Here is a 15,468-nt window from a genome sequence, read left to right on the forward strand (position 1 = left end):
ATGTCGTGGGGTTGTTAACCATTGTCATAGGGCAATATGTGTACTAACTGTTTAATGAGAAACTATTTGTTCTGTAAACCTTCATCTAAAGTACAAAAAAAAAAAAAAAAGAATTATCTATGTGAGATTAAATTGACAACAGCAACTCAAAAGGTTTGATGGGAAGCCTAGGGGGCAGTGAGTTAAAGATAATGGTGATGGAATAATTTGGAAAAGGAAAGTGAGAATAGCAGCACAACTGGAAGAATGTAATCGATGTCACTGAATTGTAAGTGTAGAAATTTTTGAAAAGGTGAATCTTTGGCTATGTATATTTTCACCAAAATAATAAAAGGTCCTCCAAGGTTGAGAAGGGAGAGTGTTGACAAGTCGTGGGGTTGTTAACCAATGTCATAAAACAGTATACATACTGACTGTTTAATGAGAAACTATTTGTTCTGTAAACCTTCATCTAAAGTACAATAATCAAAAATTTTTTTTAAACCTTTGATGGTTACGACGGAGGGGAGGGGCGGGAAGGGGAAATCACTAACTAGATAGTAGACAAGTTAACTTTGGTGAAGGGAAAGACAACACACAGTATAGGGGAAGGCAGCACAACTTGACCAAGGCAAAGTCATAGAAGCTTCTTAGACACATCCAAACACCTTCAGGGACTGAATAACTGGGGCTGAGGGCTAGGGACCACAGTCTTGGGGGACATCTCGGTCAATTGGCATAATATAGTTCATAAAGAAAATATTCTACATCCTACTTTGGCAAATAGCATCTGGGGTCTTAAAAGCTTGTGAGTGGCCATCTAAGATACATCTGTGGGTCCCATCACACTTGGATCAAAGGAGAATAAAGAAAACCAAAGATACAGGGAAAATATTAGTCCAAAGGATTAATGTACCACATGAACCACAGCCTCCACCAGCCTGAGCCCAGAAGAACTAGATGGTGCCTGGCTACCACCACTGACCACTTTGACAGAGGTCACAATAGAGGGTCCAGGCAGAGCAGGAGGAAAATAGAACAAAATTCAAATTCACAAAAAAGACGAGACTTACGGGTCTGACAGAGACTGGAGGAACCCCTGAGACTATGGCCCTCAGACACCCTGCTAACTCAGAACTGAAGCCACTCTTGAAGTCCACCTTTCAGCCAAAGATTAGACAGGCCTAGAAAACAAACGGTAATACGCGTGAGGAGCGTACTTCTTAGTTCATTCAAGTATACAAGACCAAATGGGCAACACCCGCCCAAAAGCAAAGATGAAAAGGCAGGAAGGGACAGGAAGACTGGACGAATGGACACGGAGAACCCAGGGTGGAAAAGAAAGGGGGAGAGGGCCGACAGGTTGTGAGGATTGCAACCAATGTCACAAAATAATTTGTGTATAAATTTTTGAATGAGAGCAACTAATTTGGGTAGTCAATTTTCACCTAAAACACAATAAAATTATAAAAAGACCTCTCTGTTAAGTATATTTTTATAAATAGATAGCTTTTTAAATACTGTCATAGACTGAATTGTGTCCCCCAAAAATATGTGTATCAGTTTGGCTAGGCCATGATTCCCAGTATTGTGCAGTATTGTATTCTCATTTTGTCATCTGATGTGATTTTTCTATGTGTTGTAAATCCTACCTCTATGATGTGAATAAGATGGGCTAGCTGGCAGTTATGTTACAGAGGCAGGACTCAGTCTACAAGATTGGATTGTGTCTTGAGCCAGTCTCTTTTGAGATATAAAAGAATCGAGCAGAGAGACAGAGGGACTTCATACCACCAAGAAAGCAGTGCTGGGAGTAGAGCGCATCCTTTGGACCGGGGGTCCCTGTGCGGAGAAGCTCCTAGTCCAGGGAAAGATTGATGACAAGGACTTTCCTCCAGAGCTGACAGAGAGAGAAAACCTTCCCCTGGAGCTGACGCCCTGAGTTTGGACTTCTAGCCTAGTAGACTGTGAGAGAATAAACTTCTGTTTGTTAAAGCCATCCACTTGTGGTATTTCTGTTAGAGCAGCACTAGATGACTAAGACATTCACCTCAACAAAAATTTTAGATATGCAGCCATATAGGTCAAATATGTGTTATTACATTTTACAATTATCTTGAAATCATTTTTTCAAAATACATATGTTTTTAATATTCACTATCAATTTTTGATTAAAGCACAATGAAGAAAACAAATTATCTCTAATTATAATAGTCAGTATATCCACATGTAACGTTTTGATGTAGATTCTTCAACATATCTATGTGTATGTTTGCACGTATGTATATGTATGTATATGTATGGGGTTTTTAAAAACAAAATCAGGATTATTCTGTACTTATTATTATTTGGTCTGACTTTTTCCATTACAGACATACTGTGAACATTTTTCTGTGTCATTACATATCCCTTAAAAACATGATTTTTTTTTTTGGAGCACATCAGGCTTTATTTTTGTCATTATTATTTTTTTCTTTTTTAATGTTCGAATTTTATTTGTCTGCATTTTTTTTTTTTTATTGTACTTCAGGTGAAGGCTTACAGAACAAATAGTTTCTCATGAAACAGTAGTACACATGTTGTTTTATGACATTGGTTAACAACCCCACAACATTATCAACCCTCTAACTTCTCAACCTTTTTTTTTTGGTGAAAATACACATAGCCAAAGATACACCATTTCAAAAATTTCTACATGTACAGTTCAGTGACATTGACTACGCTCTTCCAATTGTGCTGTTATTCTCACTTAAGATGAAGGCTTACAGAACAAAACAGTTTCTCATTTAACAGTTACTACAAATGTTGCCCTATGACAATGGTTAACAATCTCACAACACATCAACAATATCCTTACTCAGCCTTGGGTTCCCTATCACCAGCTTCCTTGTCCCCTTCTGCCTTCTGGCCCTTGTCACTGGACTCCTGTACTTCGTTACTCTCATTTGGTTTTACGGGGCTGTCTACTCCCGGGCTGAACAGTGAACCTCGGAGGTAACTTCACCACTGAGCTAAAAGGGTGTCTGGGGGCCATACTATCGGGGTTTCTCCAGTTAAAAACATGATTTTTGTTGCCTGAATAATATTCCATTGGTATCAAAGCTCTTATTGTTGGTTTCTATTTTTTCACGATTATAAATAATTTTGTGGTAAATTCTCAAATATAAATCCTCATGTACATTTATGATTGCTTCCTAGGTTAGAGAGTGTGCACATTTTTAAGACCTTTGTTGCTTATTGCCAAATTTTCTTCCAGAAGTGTTACGTTAATTTACAGCTTCCACCACTAGCTGGCACTGGGTATTGCCATTTTTTTTTCTGCTGTGGACTCAGATGAATGACTTAACCTTTTGGAACTTCTATTTGTCATTAGGAAAGTAGGGCTGTTTATTCTCACCTTATAGGATTGTTGTGAAGAAGAAATGAAATAGTTAGCTCCTGTCTTCTGATTCCTACTCTGAAGATGATTGAAAGTTAATGGTTTTGTCATTAACTGTTTGACCTCGGTCCCCCTCCAAGCTTTTTTAATTCTGTTACCTTGGACTAGTTGCTGTGAGATGTTCAATTCCTTCTCTGTGAACTGAGTATGTAGTAGACATACATGCATGGGTAGTCACAACCCTAAAGAAGAGTAGGCATTTCAAAACCCAATAATTCATAGATAGAATAAAAAGGCAAATCAAACTGTCATTCAAAAGAATAAATAAAAGTCAAAAGTATGGCTTAAGAACACCAGTGTAATAGTATGTCAAGGATATATTGGAAACTTGCATTTTCTGCTTGTTATTTATGTGAATTCTTTCAAGATTCTTTACATTACCTGAACCACTTGAAAAAAGTGATGAGATATATTCTCTCCCTCCAGTTCCAGAGAGTTTATTTCCCAGTTCTAAACTTATCTTTATTGATAGATGATTCTTTTTAAGCCCACTCTCCACTCTTGAGTGTTCAAATAGATTGATTTAGTTGATATTTACTCATTAGATGTCAAGAGAATATTACCAAGAATTCTGATTTTTAACTTATTTCTTGATCAGTTAAATAGTAGTAACTGGTGTCTTCTTACATACCTCCCTCCCCATCAACCCTGTTCATCCTTCCATCATCCCTAGAGTTTTAGTCCCATGAAATCTAGCCTTTGTAATGAAAACATCTTGGTGAAAATGAGTACTGGCATTCTGCAGGCGATCTAGTTTTTGTTCCTTCCACTGAGTTTAAATCAGTGCCATTACCTTGACTGTTAGACTTAGGAATCTCAAATCCCTTGTTGGTTCACTTGAATTCATCCCTGCTGTAATAGACTTTGCTCAGTGGTAAAGCTTTTGGGAATCCCTTAAATCAGCCCGTTGAAATTCTGGGACGTTGCCTTCTATGAAAGTAGATGAAACCTGGGAAGTTAAGCTGTTATCTGAAATGACAGAAAGTGGTTTCTTGAGCTGCAGATGTGTTGATGTTGTTATTTATGTAGTGATCAGAATGCATGTCTGCACACAGTACAATGAGGAGCATGCTGGACCAGGGGTCGGGAACCTTGGGCTTTGGCTCTGTCTAGACTGTTCTTTAATGGCCACATTGCTTGGACTAGTTGCTCTGACCTTCATTAGTTACATCATTTTCAACTCTGACATTGAATGATCTTTTTATCCACCTCTTTAGTCTCTAAACATCAAGATATTTTTATTTACCTGACAAATAAATATTCTTTAAGTCTGCGTAAAAATTTAGGCGTTTAAGTACGGATCCAGAGCATTGGAGATCATTCATATAGCAAGTAGATGGTCAAAGACTGGGGTGACACTTTTAATGAAATATCTAAAAATAAGAAACATGCTTTTATAAAATATTAGTTAGCAAGAGGGGGTGGTAAGCATGTGGTATGGTTGTTACAGTGTCATCTTATGTTCACTTGAGTTAAGCTTCATATTACAAAGGCCTGTAGGTCTTGGAGGTATTGGTGCTCAGTAATAGATATGTTGGCCTGTTTTTAATCCATGCCTTTTGTAAACACAGACTGTTTTGGAAACTTTGGGGGAAAACAGATATAATAATAATAATAGCTGTAATTTATTGAGTGTTTACTGAGAGCCAAGCTCGGCACTGTTTTGTGAACATTGAGTCCTCCCAATAACCCTCTGAAGTAGAGACTATTGTTATTTCCACTTTTCCATGTCATAGATGAGGAAACAGAGGCACACAGAGGTTAAATTACTTGCACAAGGTCATCAGCTTGTAAATGGCAGGCCTGGAATTTGAATCCAAGTAGTTTGACTTCAGCGCCCACCCTCTTAATTACCCTATGCTTTGGCTCTGTGACCTAGAGGACGGAATCCTTTCCTCCAAGGAGGTTGGGTGAGGAGATGAGACAAAAACATGACTCCTCTCCATCAGTCAGCATTGGTTGTCCATATGACCTTGAAGTCAACACTCATTAAATATAGGGGAAGTGTCCTTGCCATCATAGCACCTACTGTGATACTTGCTTTCCTAATGCCCCTCTTATCCCACTCCCATAGAGGTATCTTTGGAGATTTGGGAGAAGTGTTCTCATTATTCTGGATAGAATTTCCCACCAATCTATTAGTTTTCTGACTGTTTTCTCACTCTGTTGTGCTAAATTCAAAGACAATGAGGAAATAGGAATTTGTGGCCACCATAAATCTTCGCACACCTCGTAAGGCAGGGACAGAATTGAAAGCTGAAACAACTTTGGCCAGGCTACATTGGAATACCAGAAAAAAAGGGGCTGCGTTTGCAGATTGTATGCACTGAGTTAATTTGAGGTGCAAATATGTTGTAGGTCATAGGTATCAGCCTTTGTAGGATTGGGCTGGGAATTCAGCTAGGCTCTCTTAGCTTGACCAGCAAAGCCAGGAAATTGTCATTCAGGCACCTCGAATCAGGGCTTAATACAGAATGCAGGGCAGTGTAACTTGAATTGTGAATGTAATTTCATTTCTTAATGGTACATCCAATAATTAAACTTCATTTGTGTGCTTAAGCCCTGAAGCATGCTAATTAAATGCTCCTTGAGTTGAGGTGTCCAGCTGTTCTCCTTGATCCTTCTTCCTCCGTTTATGGTGATGTCTTATTCTGACTCCTCACTGTGTGGTGGGATCTTGTCTCCTGCTGGAGGACCTCTTTGATTGTGCTTGCCCTTTGCAGGGCTTTAGGCAATAGGCAGAGCCCCAGGGAGGTGGTGAGGAGGAGGCTGGGGTATCTGCCTGTTGTTAGGGAAAGAAGGAAGGATCACTTCCAATGAGCCCAGGTTTGTTGGATTGACTTTTTTTTTTTCTGTCACTTCCAATTTCTTAGATTCCCATTTGCTGCCTGGTAGTTGATCCCTTATTCCTCGGCCAGGAATAATATTCTAGTTAACCTGTTTTTCTATTTTTCTCCGAATTTCCTTAGTGAAGGAAAATGGTGACTTTTCCTTAATTAACTCCTTTCATATTGATGCCCAGTTTAAGAAGAATTTAAAAGCTATGATTAACATTTGTCTTGATCAGTGGCCTTTGCTGGGGATGCAGACTTTAAAGACATTAACATTTGTTAAAGCCTACTGGGTTTTTTAAAAAAAATTATTATTCTCTGTACTTCTTAATACGTTAGGGATATTTTATGAAAAAATTATTGTACTCTTACCAGAAAAGACTCCTTTACAGATGAATATTTTAAATTATATTTCTAGCGGAGCCATCTTTGTTCATTTGCCCTAGCTCCCTTTGAAATCAGCAAAATACCCAGCAGTGTGAGCTTGGGTGAGCCATTTAACTTTCTGGGTCTCACTTTTTGCGTCTGTAAAGTAAGGCTGATATTGGAACCTACTTCATAGAGTTCTTGTGAGGAGTAAATGAGTTAATATAAATAAAACGCTTAGGACAGGACTTGGCACATAGTAAATGATCAGTTATTATCATCATTTAAAAAGATAAATGCAAGAAAGTTATAAGCAAAAGCTTATTTTTCCCATTATGACATTATAGACGGGTGTTTAGTGGTTCTGATGAGTCTGTCTTTGGAGTCAGCCCTACCTGGGTTTAGATTCCAATGCCCTCCCTCATAGATTACACACTAACCTAACCTCTCTCTGGGTGAACTGTGAATAACGGCACCCATGTATGAGTACGAGAATTAAATGGGATAGTGTAAAAAAGTGCTTCAGATGCCTTGGCACACTGTAAATACACTGTAAATGACCGTTGTTATTGTTCTGTTCTAACTCAACTATACTGACCAAATTGGTGTATTTCCAGTCCTTTTTAAATGCAAATTTTAAACACAGTCATAATTACAGTAAAAGTATAATCTTATGTGTTGCTTTTTCCAAGCAATATTTTATCCCAAATACCTTTCACAGTAACTACATAAACTTCAAAGCCATCATTTTAATGACTGCATAATATTTCATCAGGTAGTTATATAAAAATTTATTTCACCGTTTATTTAGTATTGAGCATTGAGGTTATTTGCAGGTTTTTACCATTGTAAGTGAGACCAAGTGAAACATCTTGATACTTAGAATCTTTCATATTTTGCATCATAACCTTAGAAAAGTTTCCCTGAAACCCCCTTATTGTATGTGGCTATTTTTATGATTCTTTGAATGCATTGTTTGTCTCCCTCACTAAGTGGCAAGCTTCTTTTTGGGGCTCTCTACTTTATCCTCAATTTCCACTGCATGGTCAGTGCTTAATGAATATTTATTGAATTAATGAACAAATGAATAAATTTTTATATTATTTCACCAAAGATGTTAAGACTTCTTTATGTCTTAATCTTTTGTCTTCAAAATGGTTTTAAAAGTCTAGGAACTTCTTGCTCAATGTAAGGATAATGGGAACATAGCAGGTAATATTTATTGAGCACTTCTGTGCACCAGGAATCATGCTGAGTACATTAAATATATTACCTGGGTTTGATTCCTGGCTAACGCATCTCATGCACAGCCACCACCTGTCTGTCCGTGGAGAGTTGAAGCTTGTGTATTGTTATGATGCTGAACAGGTTTCAGTGGAGCTTCCAGACTAAGCAGACTAGGAAAAAAGGTCTGGCAATCTACTTCTAAAAATCGGTCAGTGAGAACCCTATGGATCATAATGGTCCGATCCCCAGCCAATCATGGGGATGGCACTGGACCAGGCAGTATTGTGTTCCACTGTACATGGGGCTGCCATGAGTAAAGGGCCAACTTGACAGCACCTAACAAAGACCAACAGCCACCTCTTCCTCAACATAGGTTCCTAAGCAGGCAACAGATAATAACAAATTATGACAAATGCCATGGATGGGTTGTGGCACTGGGTGGGAGGCTGACCTTGATCAGTGGTGAGCAAATCATTTTGCATGAAGTCTAAGTCAGGCAAAAATAAAATTATATATAGGTCACATATTTTAAAATTCAAAATGGAAATAGACTAATTGAGTCACATTGGGGTTGGGGAAGTAATGTTATAAAATAGAAAAATACCAATGACCAAATTGTCTCTACTTTTCAGCTACTAAAATGCTCATGTCAGGCCAGGGTTTATTTGAAAATTGGCACCATGGAAATGGCTTAGTAATCTTCATTTTGATATTTGATCATGACATCTCTCTAAATCAGATAGGCCACTTTCAGTCCTTTGCTGAGGGCTGCCTATCTGGACTAGATAATGTCAGGTCCTTTCCAATGTTTTGACTTTATTATTTTGGGCTATATTCTTTTTCTTTATAAACTGTGAGAATTAAATATTCTCCTTAAAGAGAGAGAAAGCTTTATAATGTGAAGCAAAGACATCTGAGTTATTATATCAGTTTAATGTTCTGCAGTTACACCTAAAGATTTTGAGTTACTTATCAAAATAAAAATGAATCTTACTGGAGAGTTCATTAACCACTATGGGAAAGTTATATTGAAGTCATACATTTTATTAGGATATTCTTACATGAAAAGCAAAGTGTTTAGAATAATTTGTAGATGTGATTAAATATTGATTTATATGCAAGGAATAATTCCCTTTTGTTTGGTAGGAGGACTAAAATAACATGATTTATTTCTCAAGCTTTTTAACATAAGCAATAGGGATGGGAAGAAAAGCACCTGTTATGTACTCGGTGTTATAACAGGTGTTTTCACACACACAATCTCGTCTAAACCTCCCCCTTCCCATCTCCCGGTGGTGTAAGATCCTGGGCGCTCAGGCCTAATTGCCTAGGCCAAATCTTGCCTCTCCTTCTTGTTGACTGTGTGAATTTAGACAGGATTCTTAACTTCTCTGAGCTTCTGTCTCATCCAAAATAAAGAAGATAGTAATCCTGTAAGGCAGATGGGAGAGTAGAATAAGTTAATGCAGATAAAGCAGTCAGCACAGTGCACGGCACACAATATGTTCCTAATAAATTTTAACTATTCTTATTATTTGGTGTTATTCCAGTTTTATAGATGAGGATCTCATAAATCTGAAAGAAATGGATAGCATTAGTTTAAAAATGCTTTCTTATGGCAAAAGAGCTCTTCCTGGAGAAGCTCTAAGCAGTGTTTCTCTGACTTTTTGACAAGAAGACTTGATGCAGATTCATTCATTCACTCATTCACAGTGATGCCTACTATGTGCTGAGTTCTAGTGTAGTTGCTGGGGGTTCAGCAGTGAACTCTTGCCAGGTCTGTCTCTGATCTCATGGAGTTTACTCTCTAGTGGGGGGGTGACAGACGGTACAAAATACAAACATGATCGTTTCCTATAGCAATGAGTGGTGTAATGACAGTATGGCAGGGTGACGGGATCCCGAATGTGGCTGGGCTGTTGTTGTGAGAGCATTCAGGCAAGTCTCCGGGGAGGTGCTGCTTGGGTTGAGATCTGAATATTGCAAGGAGATAGCCTGCCGTGTGAAGACCTGGGGGATGTTCCTGCGAGAGGGAACAGTGAGTGACAAAGAAGGAACTGAGCATTTTCCAGGAGTAGAAGGCAGGCCTGTGTGGCTGTAGGGTGGTGAGGGGAGAATGAGGGAGCTGCGGTTGGAGAAGCGGGCCAGAACCAGATCATGTAGAGCCTTCTGGCCATGATGAGGAGTTTGGATTTTATAAGAGCAGTGGCACACTCTTGGAGGGTTGAAGCAGGAGAATGTCATATTCTTACTCTACTGTTGTTATTCATGTAGTTGATTCTACATAAAGTAATGAAAAGATTCTGAAAAAGTTTTATGTAAACCAAGTTAATAAAAAAAATTTAAAATCAAAAGGGAAGCCAGGTTTCTGCAGTAAATTTGATGGAAACCTTTCTATCAAGAAGTAAGTGGTTTATAATCAAACTTCAGCAACCGAAATTATCCTACCTTCTACACTCCTTTTGGCTAATCTGATCCTTCTCAACCCATATTAAGTTCCATCTCCGCTGTCGTTACCTTTCCATATCCCTCTCTCCCTCCTGCCTGCCTCTCTTTTTTCATCCATCATTACTTCCCTTATTTGGTTCTTTCATCTCCTATGACAGCGCTTGTTATCCAGACCTTTTTAACCACACTTTCAGGAATGCTAACTACAGGGAAGATTGCATTATAATTCCAAAATTTAAACTCTTCAACCTGGCATTCAAGAGTAATCAGTTGATCAGTCTTAAATCAGTAAAGACTGAGCACCTAAACAAAATCAAACTAAACTAGTTGCCATGGAGTCGACTCTGACTCATGGCGACCCCATGTGTGTCAGAGTAGAACTGTGCTCCATAGGGTTTTCGGTGGCGGATTTTTCAGAAGTAGATCAGCAGGCCTTTCTTCCAAGGTGCCTCTGGGTGGACTGAAACGTCCAACATTTTGGTTAGCAGCAGAGCCCGTTAACTGTTGACACCACCCAAGGACTCCTTACTGACTATCAACTGTGTGCCAAATTCTACACTAGACAATAAAGATTCAAATGTAAGTAAATTTCCTGCCTTTGAGCAATTTACTATCTAGTGTGATAGACAGACTTGTAAACTGATGACTCATTGTTTGACTGATAGATTCATTCATTCATTCATTCATTCAGTAGACGTTTACTGCATGCCTTCTGGCTATCGGGAAATTTTTCTTCTAGGGGATACATCCTGAATAAGACAGATAAGGCCCTTATGGGGATTACATCCTATTGGGATTGAATGATCATGAGAAAGATTTAGATGAAGAACATTTATTTACTGAGTGCTGCCAGTAGTGAAGTACTGTGGTAACGGTATTCTGCATGCATTACTTTACCGAATCCATACAAGCACGTTATTGTTGTGTTGCTGTTAGGTGCTGTCATCAGTTCTGACCCATAGAGACCCCATGTACAACAGAACGAAACAGTGCCTGGTCCTGTGCCATCCTCACAGTTGTTGCTATGTTTGAGCCCATTGTTGCAGCCACTGTACGAATCCCTCTTGTTGAGGATCTTCCTCTTTTTTGCTGACCCTCTACTTTAGCAAGCATGATGTCCTACTCCAGGGACTGGCCCGTCCTGATAACATGTCTAAAGTACATGAGACAAGTCTCGCCATCCTCGCTTCTAAGAAGCGTTGCAGCTGTACTTCTTCCAAGACAGATTTGTTCATTTTTCTGGCAGTCCATAGTATATTCAATATTCTTCACCAACACCATAATTCAAATGTGTCAGTTCTTCGCCATTCCTCTTCAATTTGTCATTTCAGGCATAGTAGACCTTATGATTGTCTGATTCAGAATGGCCATTACCAGTCCATTTCAGCTCACTAATGCCTAGGATATCGATCTTTATGTGTTCCATTTCATTTTTGACAACTTCCAATTTTCCTAGATTCATACTTCGTACATTCCACATTGCAGTTATTATTGGATGTTTGCAGCTATTTCTTCTCATTTTGAGTCATGCTATATCAGCAAACGAAGGTCCCGAAAGCTTGACTCCATCCACGTCATTAAGGTCAACTCTACATTGAGGAGACAGCTCTTCCCCAGTTGTGTTTTGAGTGCCTTCCAACCTGAGGGACTTAGTTTCTGATACCATACCAGACAACATTCCACTGCTGTTCGTAAGGTTTTCACTGGCCAGTGTTTTCAAAAGTAGACCACCAGGTCCTTCTTCTAGTCTGTCGTAGTCTGGAAGCTCCACTGAAACCTGTCTATCATGGTTGACCTTGATGATATTTGAAATACTGGTGGCATAGCTTCCAGCATCACAGCATCACACAAGCCACCACAGTACGACAAACTGACAGACACTTGGGGGGGCGGAGTCTAAGTTTACTCCTTGGTAAAGTGACTCGCCTAAGGCACCCAGCAGGATGACTGGTGGAGCTGTGACTAGAGCACAGGTCCCCTGACTCTGATGACAGTGCTCCTGGTCCTGCAGTTTGCTGCTTTGGTTCAGCCAACACTACATGTTCCTTTCCATGCTCCTTGGCATTCTGTCAAGGTCTTTTCATTAGTACTTCTGCCTTCCAGGACACTAGCAGTGTTTGTGGTGATAGCCAGGCAGAATGTGAAGGCCCTTCTGAATCCTCAAAGGAACATTAAATTATGTCCAGTATACTTTGGTATCAGATATATTTTATTGTATTTTCTAGAGCTGCTTTTTATTACCCCCATCCCTATTTTCTTGCTCAGAATAGACTACAAGTAGGAAGTCCCTGCTTTTCTCCTCTAGGTCCACTCAGCATTTCCCAGCCCTGCCTGATCATAAGAAAATCACTTAGGTGTTGTTAAAATTATAGAACTCCGGAGCCTGCTTGAGTCATACTTCATCAGAATCTTCCTGGGAGGGGCTGGGGACCTGTATTTTAAGTTATCTTTGATCATGATTCTCCATAACCTACTTCACAAGTTCTGAGTACAGCTGGTCCCTTTCCCCTTGGTCCAGTTTTGCCTTCTTTAAGACCCTAGTTCATAATTACATCATAATCCTATCTTTCCATCTAAAGGCTTATCTTCTGGTCTGCAAAACTTGTCCTTGAAGGAGGAAAGAGGGAATATTTGCTTTCTTCTTACCTCTTGGGTAGAATTTTACTGGACAAGGTGGGTGTATAGACAGGTTAGTATGTATAGTGGTGGGATGAGCCTTGAAGAAAGGTTAAGGGGTCGCCTCTGGAACCAGAATAGAATGCCTGGGCTTTTTTTCTGGCTTTATTACTTAATAGTTGTGTAATCTTGGGCAAATTTGCTTATCCTCTTTGAACTTTGTTTCCTCCTCAGTAAAACAAGGTAAGAACAGTACTTGTTCATGGGTTTTGTGTGCATTAAACAAAATGTCTTAGTCTGGTTCTCGGACACAGACTCAGATGGAGATTGTCCTGCAGAGGATGATGGGAGAAAACTCTCAGAAACAACTCTTTCGAAGGAGTGAGGGAAACAGCATTAGGAAGAGGTGAAGTTGAACTGTGATGCAATTATGAAGGCCTCAGCTTATCCTATGGGAGCTCTGGAAGTGAGATGCCCTTCAGAGTTGTTCCAAATTGAGGGAAGGGGGGCCAGGCCTTTATACCCCTATATCTGCCAGTCACTGGATGTGGGCTGCCCCTGGAGAGGGCACATGCCTTAGGTTAGGCAGCTCCCTTTGGCTGCGTGCCGCTGTGATCATCAGCAGCCTGCAGTCCTGGCAGCCGGTGGAAGGAGCTGCTCAGTTCTGAAGGGGAACTCAGAGGCACATTACAGCATCCACTACACAAGGTAATGCACATAAAAACCTTAGCACCTAACCTAGCACATTTATAAGTGTTCAATAAATATTAACTATTACCATTGTTATTCTAGCTCTGGCAATGCCACTTAGTAGCTAAATCACCTTCAAGAAGTTACTTAACTTCTCTTAGGCTGTTTTCTTGTGGTTCAAGTGGAGATCCTAAACTCTGCTCTGCCTCCTTCCCTGAGTAGTTCTGAGCACACATGGAGATAATGTATGTGCAGTTGCTGAGTAAAACGGTATAAAGATGCAAGGTACGACTGTGAGCCTACTTTGCTGAAATGAATATGTGGTCATGAATTGGATTCCTTAAGGGAAAAGGTTGTGATAAATGTAAAAGTGCTTGTCTGTGAAATATGGCATTTTGATTTTTATTTCTTTCCTATACAGGGAATTAGAATAATGGAGATGTTGCTAAAGGAACAGTGTGGTGCCCCCTTAGCCGAATAAAGAATCATCAGTGAGTACCCAAAGAAAAGTCAGAATTATTTACTGGAGCCACGTTCTCATGCTTATAAGCTAGGCATTATGCACTGGCCTCCCTGGGCCATTCATACCGTATGTGTCCTAGTTATATGCGTGGAGTACTGTTTCACAGCTGTTTCGCTATCTGTTCAGTACCTTTATTTACTTGGTTCTTTGATTTTCACAGCAGTTTTGCACTACCTGCTGGGTTACAGCTGCATTCAAATTGTTAAAACTGTTTAGCACAACCCACCGTGATTGTGACCCCCAAGGTGGCATACATTTGTAAAGACTGCAGCTCAAGATTAGCTAAAGCTTAATTTTATTGTTCGAGAACAATAAATGGAGAGATTGAAAGCTGTAATTGGTGCAAAAGGAAAACAAGTAAGGGGTATGTTGATTGACCAGTGAAATAAATATATTTTATCAGTCATATATACTCTCAGAATGCTATTGAGAAGGATCCCAAGGCCTTGAGAATAATTTCCAGGCTTTGGGTGAGAGTACCTTGATTGATTAGCAATGTCTGCCATGGGCACAGGATGGAAGAAGGACAGCGTTTGTGTTGGAGCACATTCCACCTCTAGTTTAGGGCAAATGGTGTAGAGTGAACGGGTAACAAGGAAATTGCAGAACTATTCAACCCCCCCAATTTCTGTTGTCTGCATCAGGGAGAATGGTCTTTGTATTGGAAACGGGAGAACAAAGTTATTTAAGAGAGAATCGAAGCTCCGAATAAAAATATAGTGGATTTGCATCTTATTGGAAACTGTTAGCCAAAGAAGCAGCAAAAGGACCATTTATATACAATTATCTTGGCCTTCAAAGCATGCTGGCCAGGCCCGTGAGTGGACATTGGTTGGAGAAATGAAAAGTAGTCTTGCTTGTTTGCAGGTTTGCCTCCATTCTGACTAATATTATCAGTTGCTGTCAAGTCGATTCCAACTCATGGTGACTCCACGTATGTCAGAGTAGAAATATGCTCCATGGGTTTTCAGTGGTTGATTTTTTAGAAGTAGATCATCAGGCCTTTCTTCTGAAGTACCTCTGGGTAGATTTGAACCTTCAACCTTTCAGTTAGCAGCCCAGTGTGTTAACCCACCCAGGGACTAATATTAAGCCTCTGTAAACTTAACAAATAGTTGTAGATATTTGTTACTGGAAACATAAATGAGGTAATTTCATTTAACTCAGGCTTGGCACATGCAGGAGCTCACAGAATGTTGGAATTGAATCTAAATATGGTTTGCTCCTATATCCACTCTATTCTTGGAAAAGTTGTAGAGAAGAGCTTGACTACATCTCCCTGTTTTTCCAGGCTGGTGTTTTTTATGAGGCTCATTAAAAAAAAAAAGAAAAAGAAAAAACAAAACAGG

General features: G+C 39.6%; 1 protein-coding gene across 1 annotated transcript in view; it reads left to right on the forward strand.

Annotated features, from left to right (window-relative positions):
• The window catches only part of PRELID2 (PRELI domain containing 2), a 99,737-nt gene that overhangs the window by 77,658 nt on the left and 6,611 nt on the right, over positions 1-15,468 (forward strand). Inside the window, exon 4 of the mRNA XM_023739186.1 lies at positions 14,018-14,087. Within this exon, the coding sequence (XP_023594954.1) occupies positions 14,018-14,077 (60 nt within the window). The 3' untranslated portion in view covers positions 14,078-14,087. The remainder of the gene's footprint in view (positions 1-14,017; positions 14,088-15,468) is intronic.

Source organism: Trichechus manatus, unplaced genomic scaffold, assembly GCF_000243295.1.
Source record: "Trichechus manatus latirostris isolate Lorelei unplaced genomic scaffold, TriManLat1.0 scaffold00130, whole genome shotgun sequence".
Lineage (NCBI taxonomy): Eukaryota > Metazoa > Chordata > Mammalia > Sirenia > Trichechidae > Trichechus > Trichechus manatus.